Genomic DNA, 17,201 nt, shown 5'->3' on the forward strand with positions numbered 1-17,201 from the left:
GAAATCCATTTCCGATATTAACAACACCATAAGCTTTCATTTGTATACTGTTCAGAGCACTGCAATGGACTCTTGCATGCATTCCTTGCCGGTGTCATTCCCTTGTCCAGGATGTTCTAATTGCCCCTTAGTCACTTTGTGGTGCTTGTAGCTGTCATATGGACTATTTCAGGATCATAGTGTATTCCAGTGACTTACTTTATTGGCTGGTCCCAAAGCACAGGGCAATGCTGGCGATTTTCATTTCAAATAGAGGCTGTACAGAGCTTCCTTTACACAAACAGTGAACATTCTTGACCTAAGGAAAGAAGAGTAGGCTGGGGCTGCTGATGTGTTACAAAGTAAGATATTTTAGAGAGGCACCATAACCACTAGAGTGTGTTCCTTGTTAATATCAAATAACAATATTATATTTTCATTTATAAGTTAAGCACACATATACATACATATTCACAAATATTTTGAAAAGACATAGTACATATTGGTTGACAGTCTCTTATCACAAACACATAGAACCATAGTGTTTTTAGATTTTGGAGTTTGGAGTATTTGCATAAACCTGACTATTCCAACATCTCTCTTCTGGAAAAAAAAAGAAAAGAGAAGGAAGGAAGGAAGGAAGGAAGGAAGGAAGGAAGGAAAGAAAGAAAGAAAGAAAGAAAGGAAGGAAGGAAGAAAGAAAGGAAGAAAGAAAGAAAGAAAGAAAGAAAGAAAGAAAGAAAGAAAGAAAGAAAGAAAGAAAGTAAGTGTTAGATGAGAGGTGCTCAACCCATGTAGAGTTTATTTTAAGGCATCTGTTGAGAAGTTTGGAGAAGCTCACGCTTGGGTAAGGCCGGGAATACACTATGTACACAGTACGTAATGAAAAAGAATTGCTATGCCTGGACCTTAGCACTCAGTGTTTCCCTAGGTGGCTTGGGATCTAGCTGGACTCTGTGTGCTTTCACATTTGTTAATAAGCCTCGCCTGGACAGGACTTATGGCTTCTTTCTCACTATGGAAACTCTATAAAGTAATATGTTGGCTCAAGTGTAGTGCAAATAAAGCGTAAGGAGATTAAAAGGAAGAAGCAATGGGCTGTGAACCAGATAGTTGTTAGCAGCTGCTGTGATTAGCGCTGTCTAAGGACCTGCTAGTTACCCTGCAATGTGTTTCTGTCACTTAAGAGATAATGAAATTTGGATAGAAATTCAGTATTAATTCATTTAATTAAGCAAAGAATGGGGGAGCAGAGTCCAGACTCTAACTGGTGATTTTTAATATAGTTTTTCAATGGTTAGCTTTAGTGTTCTGGAATTGTCTCCTTTTGACATTTTATTTCCTGTTCTGGGACACTAACTCTGCCTGTTTTGGGTGTTTTTTCCCTCATCAATATCAGTATTTTTTTCCCTCTAATTCTTTTCATGTCCATTTGTCCAGTCTTACTCTGCCACATTTTTGATCCGGGCTTTGCTATTGTTGATTCCGAGATAACCTTTGAGGGGTGAGTTTTTGTTTTGACCAGGTCATGTTTCAGTGCATAGATACATTGTTTTATAAGCTAAGCATTCCAAATCCTAAGAATTATTTTCTTTTTGTTCTCCCTCCTTCTTCTCAATACGCTGTACCTTGAACTTGTGATCCTTCTGCGTCTGCCTTCCGAGTCTGGAATTACAGGACTGTACCTCATTCTCAGCCTGTGTATGCGTGAGTTTGCTGTCTGGTGCAGGCCAGAGATGTGGTTGTATTTTCCTCTGTCTCTCAGTTTTCCTTCTTGTCTGTGCTCAGTTAAATCCTTTGTGGTTCTTGATGTTTGGAATGGGGTGGGGTGGTTTTCCTTTATGAACTTTAATCCTGTGGAAGATGCTGTGTGGTTTTACTTATTTCCTGACCCATCTTCCTGCCTGGTTTTCAGGGGAGCACCATCCCCTGGGACTGCCAAGAGTGGGCTAAGGGAATGCTTTGAAGGCGTTTTTGAGTGTATCCTTGAGTGAGAAGGATCACACTGAAGTGTGTGTGCTTGTGAGCATCTTCTGTGAGAACCTGGGAAGTGCCTTTCCATCGCCTCAGGTGGTAGGACTCAGTGGGTGACTGTCCCTTACTACCCCTTGCTTGTAAGTGGCACTTGAGCCATTTTCTAACTTTGCTGCCCAGAGTATTGCTTTCCTTTTCTTTCATTCATTCATTCATTCATTCATTCATTCATTCATTCATTCATTGGCTGTTTTCTTATTCCTTTACTTACTTACTTGAGGCAAGGACTTACCATGCAACTCTGACTGTCCTTGACCTTGGCAGTGTAGATCAGGTTGGGCTCCAACTCACCGTGATCCACCTGCCTCTGCCTCCTGAGTTCTAGGATTAAAGTGCTCCCATGCCCTGCTTAGCATATGGGAGCTCTGGGTTTGATCTGATAATATAGGAAAAGGGAACTGGAGAGGGAGCGAGTGCAGGGAGAGTGTTCATCCACTCGTGCATCCAGCAACGCAGTCAAGAACACTGCATCCATTGCCCTGATAAGCACACCACACCTTTTAGTTGTTACCCCCCCCCCAATAGCCTTTGGCAGCTGTCAGTCTGTGTAGTCCTCTGCCCTCCCTAGGCTTTGTTTGTAGCAGGGATTAAATCTACTGCCTCATACTTGTAGGTCGAGCGCTGTATCTCTGAGCCATACCCTGAGCTTTTTGAATTTAGTGTGAGTATGAATGTCATGTATAAGGATATCGTGTTTGTGCCTGGTGCTTGCAGGAGCCAGAAGAGGGCAGCAGATTCCTTGGCACTGGAGTTACAGCCAGCTATGAGCCCCTGTATGGTTGCTGGGAACCGAATCCAGATCCTCTAGAAAAACATCCAGTGTTCTCAACTGCTGAGCCATCCTTCAACCCCTGTCTGCAAGTTTTTTATCACAGTTCTTTTGTCACAGGCACTCAGTAAGTTGCCCAGACAGGTTTTAAAAGTGATATCCTCCTGCCTCAGCCTCCCTACCAAGCAGGCCTGGTCAGGCACTACTTTTAGGTCCAGTCAGGCATTACTTTTGCTAGCACATGCTAGGATGAGAAGTAGTGGGCAGATTTTTACAGCTCAGATCCCCTGTGTACAGGGCAGAGGGGAGTGCAGGTATAGGCAATTTTTAGAGACACAAGAAATCATTGATTGGAGAACTCTTTGGAGAAGCCAATTTTTAAGGGAATCCGTAGACAGTATGGCGTGGCCTGCAGTAAAGTTGCCTTGGCCCAGAGACTCAGCAACATTTCGTAGAGTGGGCCTGAGGGGAGAGGACAAGGGTGCAACAGACGTCTACCCGGGAGCATGGCAGTCAGTGTCAGTCTACGCTGTTGGGGAGTCAGTGCCTTGTGGCTCACAGAATGTGGGTAAGAAGGTAGAAGCATCATCTTCCTCTTTGGGGGACTCTGATCAGGTAGATAAGGGAACTTGGCTAAGAGCCATCCCGTCTTGGAATGCATAGTTCTGAAGTGCCTTCCAAGATGTCTCGCATGTCGGCACCTGTTGGTGTAGTATTCATTTCTGAGTCTTGACAATGGCTCCTAGAACCTGTTGAGGCTGGTAGTACTGTGTGTGGCCACAGTCCAAGTTAAAAACACCTCACTAAGTCCAGCACACACACCACACCTCACACCAAGGAAGTCTACCTCACAGCCAGCAAAATCCAGTCTTTGCCTTGAGGGAATGATGTCTTTACTAGGGTTGCCAGCGACTGCACTCCTGAAACCACCCTAAGAGACATTGAATCTTACTCACCAGGTCACCCAGGTTGGCTTCACACTTTAGTCATCCATCCCCCTGCCTCAGCCTCCCAAGGAGCTGGAACAACAGGAACACACACCATGGCCTGTTTATATTTAATACTTGGAAACATTTCTTCCTTTGTAGGCTGTTTTACCTCATGTTGGGAACAGAGCCTATCTCAGGGGCACACAGTTCGTAAGAGGCCAGCTTAGCTCACTGTGGAATCTGCTGGCTGGGGAAGCCCACTCTCAGGTTCTAGGGTGACGTAAGTCCCCTGTTAGAGGAGATCAGTTCTGTGCACCGGAGACTCAGGAGAACAGAGCTACCCTGCAAGTAAGGTGTCAGTATTGGGTTCACATGAAAGTCCTACCTGGATGCTTCTGACTCCTGCCTGCTGTGTGTCTCGTGTTTGTGGACAGAATGGTAAACCAAGCTTCTGTTTTCTGTCTTCAGCGTATCTACTACCTTTCCCTGGAATTCTACATGGGCCGCACACTGCAGAACACCATGGTGAACCTGGGCCTTCAGACTGCATGTGATGAAGCCACTTATCAGGTATGTTTAATCTGTCCCCTGAAGAGTGACCACTGATGTTAGGACACCTGTGTCCTGGGTGTTCTACCCTGCAAGGAGGGAGCATGCCTCTCCTGAAGGGGAGAACGTAAGACTGTAAGGGAAGATAGTAAAGGGAATTATTATGGGAATACTGGGTTGAGTGGTGATGCTATGATTTGGAAGTGTCTAGAAATGCACATCCCTCTCCCAGTCCAGAGATAGGTTTTGAATATGTCATGATCTGTTTGGTTTCACTCTCCTGTCTCCAAACATCCTCCTGAACTCATTGTGCTGTGCAGGTGTGAAAGTGCCCTCCTCTTATTCAAGGAAGCCAACTGTTCTGGTATTTTCTTTGCACTAATTCCTACACAATTGTTTGTAGCTTCAGAAGAGCTATGCTTATCTCCCAGCCTCACTTCCCCCTCTCCTCTCTCCTCTGGAACACTGGTCTCAGATGGGGAAGTTCGGTAGTGAGACCTTGCAGCATGGGTACATGAAGGTCTTTAGAGAGGTCCTCCCCTATGCCATAGCATCCCACCTGCTTTGTTCAGAGCTCAGGTAGGAGGAGTTTGGGAGCCTGGTAAGGACATAAGTCCAGCATGGGTGTAAGTCTTCTTGGAGACCACCTTCTCCTTTTGAGGATGTTAGTCTCCATTCTATTGCTTTGAAAAAATAATTTAGAGAAATCTAAAGAAAGAAAGATTCATTTTGGTTCCCAGTTTCAGTGGGCCTGAGACAGGCAGCATGTCTTGGTGGCTCAAGCATGTGGCAGAGGAGGCTGCACCCTTCCCAGAGTCAGTCATCAAAGACAGAGAAATGGGGACAGAACACACTCTCGTAGGGTGCCTCCCCCGAAGTGCCCCTCATAGTCTTCATTCAGCCTACACATTCATCAGTGACTCAGCCCATTCACGAGATCACAACTTTCATGGTGCAGTCACCTCTCAAGGTATGGCATGTGAATGGTGCACTCTAGGACTTTCTAAGAAACAGCTTTCTTCTGAGTGAACCTGTCAGCAGCACTCTGGAAAATAATTTACACTCATCAACTTTAACTCAATATGATCTCTAGAAAACAAGGACTCAGATACACCTGCCCTGTGATGACCCTTAAGATACTGGCCATAATTCTTAGTAACACCAGCTTTTCAGGCAATCAAATGCCTTAGAATTTCTTCTTCTTCTTCTTCTTCTTCTTCTTCTTCTTCTTCTTCTTCTTCTTCTTCTTCTTCTTCTTCTTCTTCTTCTTCTTCTTCTTCTTCTTCTTCTTCTCCCTCCTCTTCCTCTTCCTCTTCCTCTTCCTCATCTCCTTCTTCCTCTTCTCCCTCTTCTCCCCTTCTTCCCCATCCTCCTCTTCTTCCCCATCCTCCTCTTCTTCCTCTTCCTCCTCTTCCTCTTCTTCCTCTTCCTCATCTTCCTCTTCTTCCTCTTCCTCCTACTTCCTCCTTCTTCCTCCTGCCTCCTTCTTCCTCCTTCCTCTTCTTCTCTTCCTTTTCTCTTCCTCTTCTTCCTTTTCCTCTTCTTCTCCTCCCCCTCCTCCTCCTCCTCCTCCTCCTCCTCTTCCTCCTCCTCCTCTTCTTCTTCCTCCTTCCTCCTCTTTTTTTGAGACAGGATTTTTCTGTTTAGCCCTAGCTGTTCTGGAACTCACTCTGTAGACCAGGCTGGCTTCATACTCAGAGACCCATCTGCCTCTGCCTCCCAAGTGCTGGGATTAAAGCTGTACATCATCACTGCCTGAAAGATTTTCTTTTTTAATTTTAGTTTTTCGGGTTTTTTGTTTGTTTTTTTGTTTTGTTTTATGCATGTGGGTGTTTTGCACACCATGTGCATGCAGTGCCCATTGAGACCAGAAGAGGGCATCATATTCCATGGATCCAGTGTTACAGATGAGCCACTGGTGATGCAGGAAGCTGAGCCTGTGTCCTCTGGAAGAACATCCAGTACTCTTCAGTGCTGACCTCTCTCCAGCCCCAGATTACCGTAGAACTTCTAAAACAGCATGTTTGAAGTTCACTGAGACATCTCCTAAATTTCTTAGCTTATATGTACCTCTTTTTGCCCCCTCTGTTTATGGTTTATTTGTTGGAAATGAATTTTTCTTACAGAGTTTCTGTTATCTTCCTCCCTGTGTCTCCCATCTTGGATTTAACTTGCTTGGGTTAACAGCACAAGGATGTCTTCTCGCGATGGGTCTCAGTGTCCCAAAGTAGTAGGTTCTGTTCCCTCTCAAGTATGGTTAAGCAAGAACTGGAAATGAAAGGCATCCTTATTAGGAAGAAGTAAAGCCATCTACATACAGATGACGTGAGCTAGAAAGTCGTAAGAAATCCATAAAGAAATACGGAACCGGCCGGGGAGTTCTGGCCTTGGGTTTTCAGGACACAGGGTTGATGTGCAGAAACCACCCATATCTTAATATATCCGCCAACTCATCCAAAGTGAAGCGAGGATGGCAGCTCTGCCTGTTATGTAGCCCCAGGAAGAAAATAGGTGCAAATGCAACAAAAACCACACCCCCTCCATGCAGCGTTTACTCAGGAAGCAAGTTGAGAGAAACTAAGGAAGGTTTAAAAAAATGAAGACATTTTTCGTTAACAGCTTGGGGGACCTAGTATTGTTAGTATGCAAAGCTCTCCACAGTGATCTGTAGATTCAGTCGGTCCTCTTCAAAATCCCAGTCAGTTTCTTCAGAGTCTGAGAGAATAATCTGCATATCTGGGTGGACTTCCAAGAGAAGCAGGGAGGAGAGCCACACTTCCCAATTTCAGAACTTATTATAAAACCACGGCCACCAAGCCTGGGTCCTGCCGGCCGAAAGTCACATACATCAGCCACCACGTAGAGGCGAGAGTCCAGAAATAAACCTGCATGGTGAGGGTAAATTATTTTTCAATTTAAAATAATTGCTGGAAAGGTCTGTATGACATAAAGTTTCCCGTCTTAGCCATTTTTCGTGTACAGGCAAATGGCATTTAGGGCGTTCACAGCACTTGCAGCCATCACCATCCCCCATCTGCAGAACCTGTACATTTCCAAACTACGCCTCACTTACCCACCTCAGCCCCTGGGAGCCACCATTGTCCTTCATGTTTCTGCATTTGTCTGTTCAGGGTGTTTCATGAGGTTATCCTGAGCAGTGTCCTGAAGGGCCCCCTGGGTTGCACTGTGTTTGTCTTTCCTTGCTCTCTCTCTCTCTCTTTTTTTTTTAATAAAGTAACAACTTTATGTGTATTTTTATGTAGGTAATGCCGCTAACACAGAGTAAACTTAATTCCCTTGCAAAAGTAAAGACATTAGGTTGTGACTATTAAGTGATAGATACAAACTCCCCTTCAGCACCCGAATCAGGGAAGACAGGGAAACTGAGGCACTGCTGTCCAGGTCATCTCATCTCAGTGTTTCTGGCTCTCCTTGGGTCCTGGATCCTCTCCTCGCCCCCACTGCTGGTCAAGGCTGAGCATACTCTTATGTGTGCTAACATACACTTATGTGTGTGCCATGTTTCATTGACGCATCTTCCATGAACATGACTGCTCCTGCTTTCTGACATCAGGAATAATGGTGCCGTGAACACAAGAGTACAGATAGTTCCCGCAGAGCCTGCAGTTCATAGTCTACAGCTAGAAGTGTCATAGCCATAGCATCTGTCTATTTTTCTCTTGCGATGCTGGGCCTTGAACTTGAACCCCTATGTGTGCCAAGCAAGTGTTGTGGCACTGAGTGGCGTTTCCAGCTTCCTGGTGGCTGGGATCTGCCCTTTCCCAGAAGTCAGTAGCAGTGAGTACATTGTGCTCAGTGGGGGTTTGCCCACTTGGGAGTCACGTTACTTGTTTCTCAGACTCGGTTTCTAGGTTTCTCTGTTTATTCTGGATACTACTCTCCTACCAGACGTGTGGAATACAAACACTTTCTTCCATTCTTTAAGTTCCTTTTCACTCCGTTGATAGTGTCCTTCGACTCAAAAAGTTTAGAAGTTGGAGGATGATGGCTCAGTGGTTCAGAGTGCTTGCGGGAGCATCTGTACACACACAGCGGTTCTCTCTCTCTCTCTCTCTCTCTCTCTCTCTCTCTCTCTCTCTCTTTCTCACACACACACACACACACACACACACACACACGAATCTTCAAAAAAAGGGCAAAAAATGTCAGTGTATACACCCATAATTCCAGCAATCAGAGGCTAATGTAGGAGAATTGCAAGTTTGAGACCAGTCTGAGCTGCAGAGGAAGATCTTGTGCCAGACAATGACAGTAAAATAAAAGGAAAGGATGCCAAAGTGATGTGATGGAGAAAGAATGGCATTGTAAGTAAGCAATGCTGGGACACGGGGATAACAGCAGAGCAGTGAAGGTTCCCTCCTCAACCCTACACACTCAGACACACGCGTATACATACACAGACACACACGCACGTAGACACACACACACACGAGATGCACACACACACATACAGATGCATGCACACACACACACACACACACACACACACACACACACACACACCCCAAGTAGACAGATAATCAAAATGATTAACAGACTCAGCTGTAAGAATAAAAGCTGTCAGTGTTTCAGGGGAATATACGGTGGTAAATCTTCATGACCTTGCGACTTAGGGTCTGTATTGCTGTGAAGAGACACCAGGACCACGGCAACTCTTATACAGGAAAACATTTAATAGGGACTTACGGTTTCAGAGGTTTAGTCTGTTTTGGTTATGGTGGGGAGCATGGCAGCATGCAGGCTGTCATGGAGCTGAGAGTCCTACATCCAGATCAGCAGGCAGTAAGAAGTGGACTGGCTTGTTCTTGTGAAACCTCAAAGCCCATTCCCCCAAAGTGATGTACTTCATTGAACAAGGCCACTCCTACTCCAAAAGGCCGTACCTCCTGATAGTGCCACTCCCTCCATTCCCTATGGGCCAAGTGTTCAAACTCGGGATAAGTCTTTGGGAGCCACTCCTGTTCAAACCACCGCACCACACCTTGTATGGGGCAGTAAGTAGTGTTTTGACATCAAAAAAGCATAATCAGCAAAAGAAATAGGTATGTTGGATTTCATCAAAATCATAATTAAGCAGCGTGTCAAATCTGCTCATTGTAAGTTGGTTAGTAGCCTGGCATTATGAAGTATTTATAACCATTAAGCTCTTTTTTCTTTTTTCTTTAAGGATCTTACTATATATGTAGCCCCGGCTGGCGTTGGACTGGGAGTCCTCCTGCTTTAGCCTCCTGAGTGCTGGGATTCCAGAAAGGATCACTACACCCATTAGATACATCTAATTTTCAATGGTCACCGTTAATAGGTTTTGAAATACCTGAAAACTTTCACTTCTGTGTACCGATTAATATTAAGTTGTACCCTTGAATTTTCAGTCTGAAAGAAATCAGAGTCGGGATTTAAATGCTTTCAGCTTGTTGGCCGCAGTCAATAACGCTGAAATGTCACCTCTGCTTTCGTTTGCAGTTGGGGTTGGACTTGGAAGAACTAGAGGAAATAGAGGAGGATGCTGGCCTTGGGAATGGTGGCCTGGGGCGGCTGGCAGGTAATTGATTCTTATTTCCTGTTGGCTTGGTGGGGGATCACAGGGTAAGGCCAATGTCACATGTGTTTCTGACACCCATAAACTGGCCTCCCTCAGAGACATGGGCAAAGGTGTTTATGTCAAATCTTTGCCATCATTAGAGAAAAAGTGGAAAATTCTTTTGCAGCCATGTTTGTCAGTGTTGGATCAGTGGTACCAAGAAGGTTCCCATAGCTCCCCTCCCCCAACACTTTTAGGATTCAAAGGCCAGTGCTTTGAGAGCATTGCCCGTGCTCACTGAGGCTGTGGCTCCAACCCAGTGAGCTGATGGCTTTTGTTAGAATAGGACCAAGCTTTGGGCTATGCTGCTCTGTATGGCTACCACTTTTTTTTTTTTTAAGTTTTATTTATTTATTATATATAAGTACACTGTAGCTGTCTTCAGATACACCAGAAGAGGGCATCAGATCTCTTTACAGATGGTTGTGAGCCACCATGTGGTTGCTGGGAATTGAACTCATGACCTCTGGAAGAGCAGTCAGGTGCTCTTAACCGCTGAGCCATCTCTCCAGCCCTGGCTACCACATTTGAGAACATCCCCAAGTGTCATTGACTTCTTTGACTATCTTACAGACTTTGGGGGGTAGTACAAGCCAGGTAAAGAACACGGATGCATGGGCTGGAGAGATGGCTTAGTGGTTAAGAGCTCTGCCTGCTCATCCAGAGGTCCTGAGTTCAAGTCCCAGCAACTACATGGTGGCTCATAACCGTCTGTAATGAGATCCGATGTCCTCTTCTGGTGTGTCTGAAGACAGCTACTTATATAGAATTATTAAGAAAATCTTTACAAGAACATAGATGCTGAAATAGCAATCTAACCTTGTGGTGGGGTGAGGGAGAGAGATTATCCAGGCCCAACCTTTCTGGAAGTTGATATTTTATTAACTGAGATATGCTTTAAAATGTACGTGTGTGTTTTCAAGTGTTAACTAAATTCTTTGAGATTTCTAAGGCATCATGTTTCTTTCAGATAAATTTTTACTTGAGTCTACATAAAGAAATGACTTGTCCTGCCCACCCGACCCAATTCGGGTCTGGCCAGGCATGGTGTCTTGGACACCACTCTTCAGCTACTCTTTGCCCAACATGACACGTGGCCATCACTACCTTGCCTGTCCTTAATCTACTGGCTCAGAGCCTGTGTTCCTTCCTGAATGGAAGGCCCTTTGTTCTTTCCTAAGTTTTGTACCAGCCTGGTAAGCCCACCTCTGATCTCGGGGTGGCCCAACTCTGATCTCAGGGTGGCCCACTCTGCCTTGCTGCCTGCTATATAGTGCTTTCCTCTTCTTGATGCCAGACCCCTTTCCTTGTCACCTGCCCTGCATGGCCTGAACCCAGATGCCTCCTCCTCCCTGCCATCCTCTTCTCTGACCTGGTGTCAGTCCAGCATGGCCTGATTGGTCTGTGTCTTCCCCAGAAGAACGAGTCTAGCACAGATGTCCAGGCCTTCCTCGTTCCTCTCTCCTGCTGGTGTTTGCATTTGGTGAATTGGACATGTACCTGCTAGTGTTCCCCGTGGTGCCCTCCGTATCCCCCTCTTGCTTCTTTCTCCTTCCTTTCTCGGGTTGTCTGCTTTGAGAAAGGAGCTCACTGTGCAGCACTGGCTGTCCTGGAACTCACTATTGTAGACCAGGCTGGCCTCAAATCCACCAAGATCCACCTTTCTATGTCCCCTGGATGCTGGGATTAAAGGCATCATTCCTGGCCCAAGTCAGAAATCTAACACTGCTTCTTTCTGCATTTTTATTCAAAACACTTGAAGTTTTACTTATTTCTCAGTTTTTTTTTAACTGATTTTTCAAGAAAAATAGCTTTGTATGTGTGCATGTTCTGTTGGCATTGCATGTATGTGTGTGCACTGCAGAGGTCAGAAGAGGGAGGCCATCGGATTCCCTGGAAGTGGGATTAAGGACAGTTTAAGCCATCTTGTGGGTGATGGGAAGTTAACCTGGACTCTCGACTGAACCACCCCTCCAGTCTCCTTCAAGAGGATTCGATTGGAACAAAACAGGAGCTCCACTACTGTTGCAGACCCTATGGGACTGTGGACCATGGGTGTTTAGTCTGCTCAGCCACAAAGTGCACATCAGTGGCCTGCTTTCTGTGTCTTATTCCCATGGATAGAGGCTCAGATGCCCCTGCTGTCAAAGCTGTAGGTTTAGAGTTCACAGAGATTAAGCCTCTGCACATTTAAGAGGAAGCTGGCAGTGGGAGGACTTGACCATGATCTCTGGGAGTCCTCACTTTTACCCTTGGGTAAGGGGACTCCAGAGTGTCCTTTTGTGAAACCCAAGGTTGCTATGGTTATCCCTGGCTCCCTGTCAACTCCCTGGCCAAATCCCAGTGGAACCTTGGTGTCCAGCAGTCTGAGTTCTGTTAATGGTTTGTAACTTTTCCTTGGATCTTTCAGCTTGCTTCCTTGATTCGATGGCCACGCTGGGTCTAGCTGCATATGGCTATGGAATCCGCTATGAATTTGGGATTTTCAACCAAAAGATTGTCAATGGCTGGCAGGTGGGTGACCTTAGATGTGTCCGTTGTTTTCCAGTCCTCGTTCATACATGGAAGTGAGTTCACTCTTGGAGTTCAACTGGGTGTGCACTGTACTCCAGGAGAGCGCTCGATAGTTCTCAGCCCAGGAGAGCAGGAAGCAGTCGGCTCTGCTGAGGCTGGTCCTGTGTGAGTCCTTGGCAAAGAGCTTCTGTGTGGTAACAGAGAAATCATGCAGAAAGACACACAGGTTCATTTGAACTTCAGAAGACCCCAGACAGGGCCACCAACAGTGGTGGCCAGTACACCACAAGCCATGTGCTGGTGTCTAGGGTTGATTGTACATGGGATGAGGGTATTGCTGTTGGGGTTCATCTTTTGGGGCAATTTGTTAACTAGAGAAGAAAACAAAGGTGGGTATGGTGACTCATGCCTCTTAATTCAGGCCCCTCCCCAAGAGGCCAGAGACAGGAGGATGGCCACAGGTTTAGAACATAGTCTGTTTTTGAATTCTAAGCCAACTAGGCCTATATAGGAAGACCTTTTCCAAAATAATAGCCTTGACTAGACTAGAACAAAAGCAATTATTAAACCTTTGCTTCCCACCCTCTGAGGAGTGGCAGGTGAGGCTGTGGCCTGTGTGGGCTGCGGCCTGCAGAGCTCTCTGGGGGAAGGACTAAGGATCCTGGCCTAAAGGTGGGCCTGCTGCTGCCTGCATTTGGGAAGGCACTGCTTCTGTGGCTGACTGTGGGATTACTCTGTAGGACACACCACCGTGGTACTGAAAAACTCTAGAGATTTCTTATTTCTCTGCAAGAACCATTTTTTTTTTTTTAAATCTCCTCAGGGAGGATGCAACTCACTGGTTGAGTACTTGCCTACCATAACCAAGGCTCAGTCCCTAGCATTTTTATCGGGTGGGCGTGGTCGCTTACTCTTGTAATCCCAAACTTGGAGAGGAAGAGACAGAAAGATCAGGAGTTCAAGGTCACCTTCAGCTACAGATTTAGTTTGAGGTCAGCCTGAATTATGTGAGACTGTCTCAAAACAAAATAAATTAAAACAAACAAACCCTTCAGAGCAACATGCTGGGACTGTGTAGTTCAGAGGAAATCCCACCTGATACACTCAAACTTTTAGATTCCTGATGGGGTAGGTTTTGCATATTCACTGATCTAGGTCTGGGGACATGGCTGATGAGTATGGTTTGTCTAGACAGCATCCTCTAGAGAGATGTGTTCTCTGACTTCCCATGGGATACCTCCCAGGCCATGTTCAGTCCCCTGGGACACACAGAGTTTTGCTCTGTGACTTTAGGGCTGACTGTTAATTAAAGACAAGGCCTCACATAGCTCAGGCTGGCCTCTCCCTCACTAGGAGCTGGGGCTCACTTTGAATTTCTCATCTTTCTGTCTCCAGGTGTAGTAATTTCAGGGATGTGCCACCGTGCCTAACTGTATGGTGGCTGTCCTTTTCTTATTTGAAGCAACTGTTTTGTCAAGTAGTGGGCTCCATGGCTGCATTTTCCAGTGTGTGTGTATATGGGGGGGGTCTTCTTTAAGATGAACCCATAGTGCAAGTCTATCAGTCCTCCATTTGGGTGATTTTTAGTGTCCTTTTATTTAGGTGTCTTTTTCTGAGTTGTGTAGGGCTTTGTGACTTTAGTAGTGCACGGGGCCTCTCTTGGTTGGAACTTTTGACTGAGTTTCTGGCGCCAGGCACTGTATAATCTCTGCATTTTGCATGCCCGGGTCAAGAGCAGCGTTATCTTGTTGGTGTTCTCTCTTCCATATGGAGAAATTCCATCCTGACTATCCTCCAGGTTGAAGAAGCTGACGACTGGCTGCGCTACGGAAACCCATGGGAGAAGGCGCGGCCGGAGTACATGCTGCCTGTGCACTTCTACGGGAGGGTGGAGCACACCCCTAACGGTGTCCTCTGGCTGGACACACAGGTATGGAGGTCTGGCCCAGGGGCACACTGCTGTTGAGCAAAAGAGCTGCCCTGAGAGCCTTGTTGTCACCTTGACTTCCTCTTGGGCAGGTGGCATACGTCTGCCTTGAGGAACTTAAGGTAAAACCCAAGGAAGGGTTTATCTCCCGAATACATCCATACTTAACCTTTGGTGGGTGCTCCTTGGAATGGAGTAAGTGCACCTCACACAGAAGTCTTATAGGTTAGCCAGTGCTGCATATTGGGGTTGATGCTCACGCCCAGAATGTTCTTGTGGTACCAGATGACACAGTGCTAGTGAGACATGTCCTGACTGGGAGGAAGGCCCCTGGAGGATGAGAACAGCTCCCAAGTTAGTTATGGAGTACTGACTACTGCCGTCCCCTGGCACCACTGGTGACCCATGGCTTTGTAGTGTCAGCACTAGCCAAGCTCCAGGTCAGGGTGCCAGTGGCTTTGGTTAGTGTCCCTCCTTCCCATCTGGCTCCTTCTGTGGTGCTGGTCTGGGATAGCGCAAGAGGACAAATCAGCTCCAGGACTGGGAGCACACACCTTGGTCCCTGGAGAAGGGGAGAGCAGGGAACAAGGTAAGGACAGTGAGCCTCAGTTATCTGTGATGTAGAGGGATGAGCACACATGGAGGGCTGGTGGCTGGGGAGGTTGTTCGATATTAAAATATAGTTTTAAATAGGACAGCTGGAGCTAGAGTAGGCCAAGGCCACACTATGCAGGCCAAACACATTTTAACAAAGTGGTTTTTAACTTGAACAAGCAGAGAAGTGATCCCATGTTCTAGATGTGTGTACTTATGACAGTTGTGTCGGCGTACGTGGTGAGAGCCTTAGCTCTGAAATCCATAGTCAGGGAAGTTGGGTGGTTGGGCCTGTCCTCCAGAAGGTGAGCATGTATAGGCCAGGAGAGAGGCTTGGCAGCAAACAGGAAGACGAAGGTGATACCAGTGTAAATCCTGGTGAGCCAGATACACGGCCCTTTTAAGGATGTTAGAGATAACTGAGTTTGCAAGGCTGCTTGCAAAGGACCATGGCAGAGTGGCTGTGTTTCTGTCTGGGCTGATTTAGGTACCCGGAGGGTATAGTCAAGGCAACCAACAAGAGGACTGTTGCCAAAGATGTTGGGAAGTGAAAGTGGGTGTCAATAGGAGTTAGCCAGAGCCTGGACTTGCACAAGCAGAGTGAGTAAGGTGAGAACATGGTTATATGGGGCAGAGGTGAGGTGCCCATGCTATGGCACCTTCAGAGGCCAGCATGGGAAGATCGTTCAGCTGATGCCAACACTGAAGTACATGAGTCTGGGAGACGTATGTGTGGTTGGGGAAGATGCCAGAGTGTGGCTGCCATCGCTCTCAGATGGCCTTGCTCAGAGTGGCTGGTCAGTACCCTGGGAGTGAAGAGGTAGCATGCTGGCAGCTGTGACAGGTGAAGGGAGAAGTGGGGGAACATGGAAACACGGAGGTCGGGCTGTGGGGAACTGGAGCTGTCCTGATGGGGAATGATGCTGGGCAGAAAGGGGTCTTTGCTGACTGGGTCCAAAGTGTCCTTTCTTATGACCAGGTGGTACTCGCCATGCCCTATGACACCCCAGTGCCTGGGTATAAGAACAACACCGTCAACACCATGAGGCTCTGGTCTGCCAAGGCACCCAATGACTTCAAGCTGAAGGACTGTAAGTTCCCACCGTGTCCCCGTGCTTGTCTGTTTAGATGGATCCAACACTGGGCCCTCACCACTCCTGCCCTGCTGTCACCACTCCTGTCTCTGCTGAAGTGTGTGGCCCTCACAGCTCCTGTGCCAACAAGAGTTAGAGTGGACAGGATGCCAGGCGCCAGCTGTCGAGGGTCATAGTCATTTAGACCACATGTCTCCAAGAAGAGAGTTGGGACTTAGTAGTGTCCAGCGGAAGTGAGTTACTGTGAGAAGGGAGGTGGATCCTCTGTTGAGGATGAGGACAGTGGCCCCAGGGCATCTCAGGCTTCTCCAAGAAACTGCTGAGGGGCTGTAGTAGCCTCTCTTCACAAGACCGTCGGGCCTGGAGGAGGCTGCACTGATGGGGCTCTGTCTCCCTGTAGTCAACGTTGGGGACTACATCGAAGCTGTCCTGGACAGGAACTTGGCCGAGAACATCTCCAGGGTCCTGTATCCCAATGACAATGTGAGTGGCTCTTGTGACTCTCTTTAAAGGGTAGACATGTTAAGCTGGAGGCCTGTGTGTACATGCGGTGGTAGCACACATCAGGTGCAGTGCCCGGAAATGTTTAGAAAACTGTTACCCCATGCTTGTTCCATGTCAGGCGGTGACTGGTGAATCCTCTGCTCCTGTCTGTGTCTGGTGTCTGTCGGCTTGTTACTGTCAGAGGAGCCCTGGAAGGGATGTATTTTACATCCCAAGGCCCTGCGCTCAGGCCCCAACACCAAAACAAACAAAACCAAAAAACATCAGAATTTGCCTATCTTGATTGGTGGCGCTCTTTAAAGTGAATTTTTTTTTCTTTTCTCAAAGTTTTTATGCATATATTAGCAGAAGGATTAGTGCTGGACACTCAAACCAAATGCTCCTGTCCCTTGAGACTAGATACACCAGAACTTCAGGTGTGGGGTGCCTCCTGGTGTCCGTCTTGAGAGCTGGTTCTGAGTAACTGTGGTGCTGCTCATCCCTGGGTTTGTCACTCCCACTGATAGACCAGACACCTTATAACTAGGTGACCCTGTGGTGAGGGCGTACATGCAGGCCATGCTGTCAGGCTGGCTTATTTTGCCCGTGCAGGCCTCCACAGCCTACCACCTTAAGCAGGGTACCTGAACTGGCCCTCTGGAGGGTTAAGAATGACCCCAGGGAGGTAGGGACAAGCAAATGTAGGGCCCTCCCTCCCATCAGAGTC

The 17,201-nt window shown here is 46.9% G+C and overlaps 1 protein-coding gene across 1 annotated transcript in view; it reads left to right on the forward strand.

The window, feature by feature from the left end:
• Positions 1–17,201, forward strand: part of Pygb (glycogen phosphorylase B) — a 46,790-nt gene that overhangs the window by 12,853 nt on the left and 16,736 nt on the right. Inside the window, exons 2-7 of the mRNA NM_013188.1 lie at positions 4,180–4,281; positions 9,745–9,823; positions 12,273–12,376; positions 14,175–14,306; positions 15,877–15,988; positions 16,392–16,474. Coding sequence (NP_037320.1) covers positions 4,180–4,281; positions 9,745–9,823; positions 12,273–12,376; positions 14,175–14,306; positions 15,877–15,988; positions 16,392–16,474 — 612 coding nt within the window. The remainder of the gene's footprint in view (positions 1–4,179; positions 4,282–9,744; positions 9,824–12,272; positions 12,377–14,174; positions 14,307–15,876; positions 15,989–16,391; positions 16,475–17,201) is intronic.

The sequence above is a fragment of the Rattus norvegicus genome, chromosome 3 (assembly GCF_036323735.1).
Source record: "Rattus norvegicus strain BN/NHsdMcwi chromosome 3, GRCr8, whole genome shotgun sequence".
Lineage (NCBI taxonomy): Eukaryota > Metazoa > Chordata > Mammalia > Rodentia > Muridae > Rattus > Rattus norvegicus.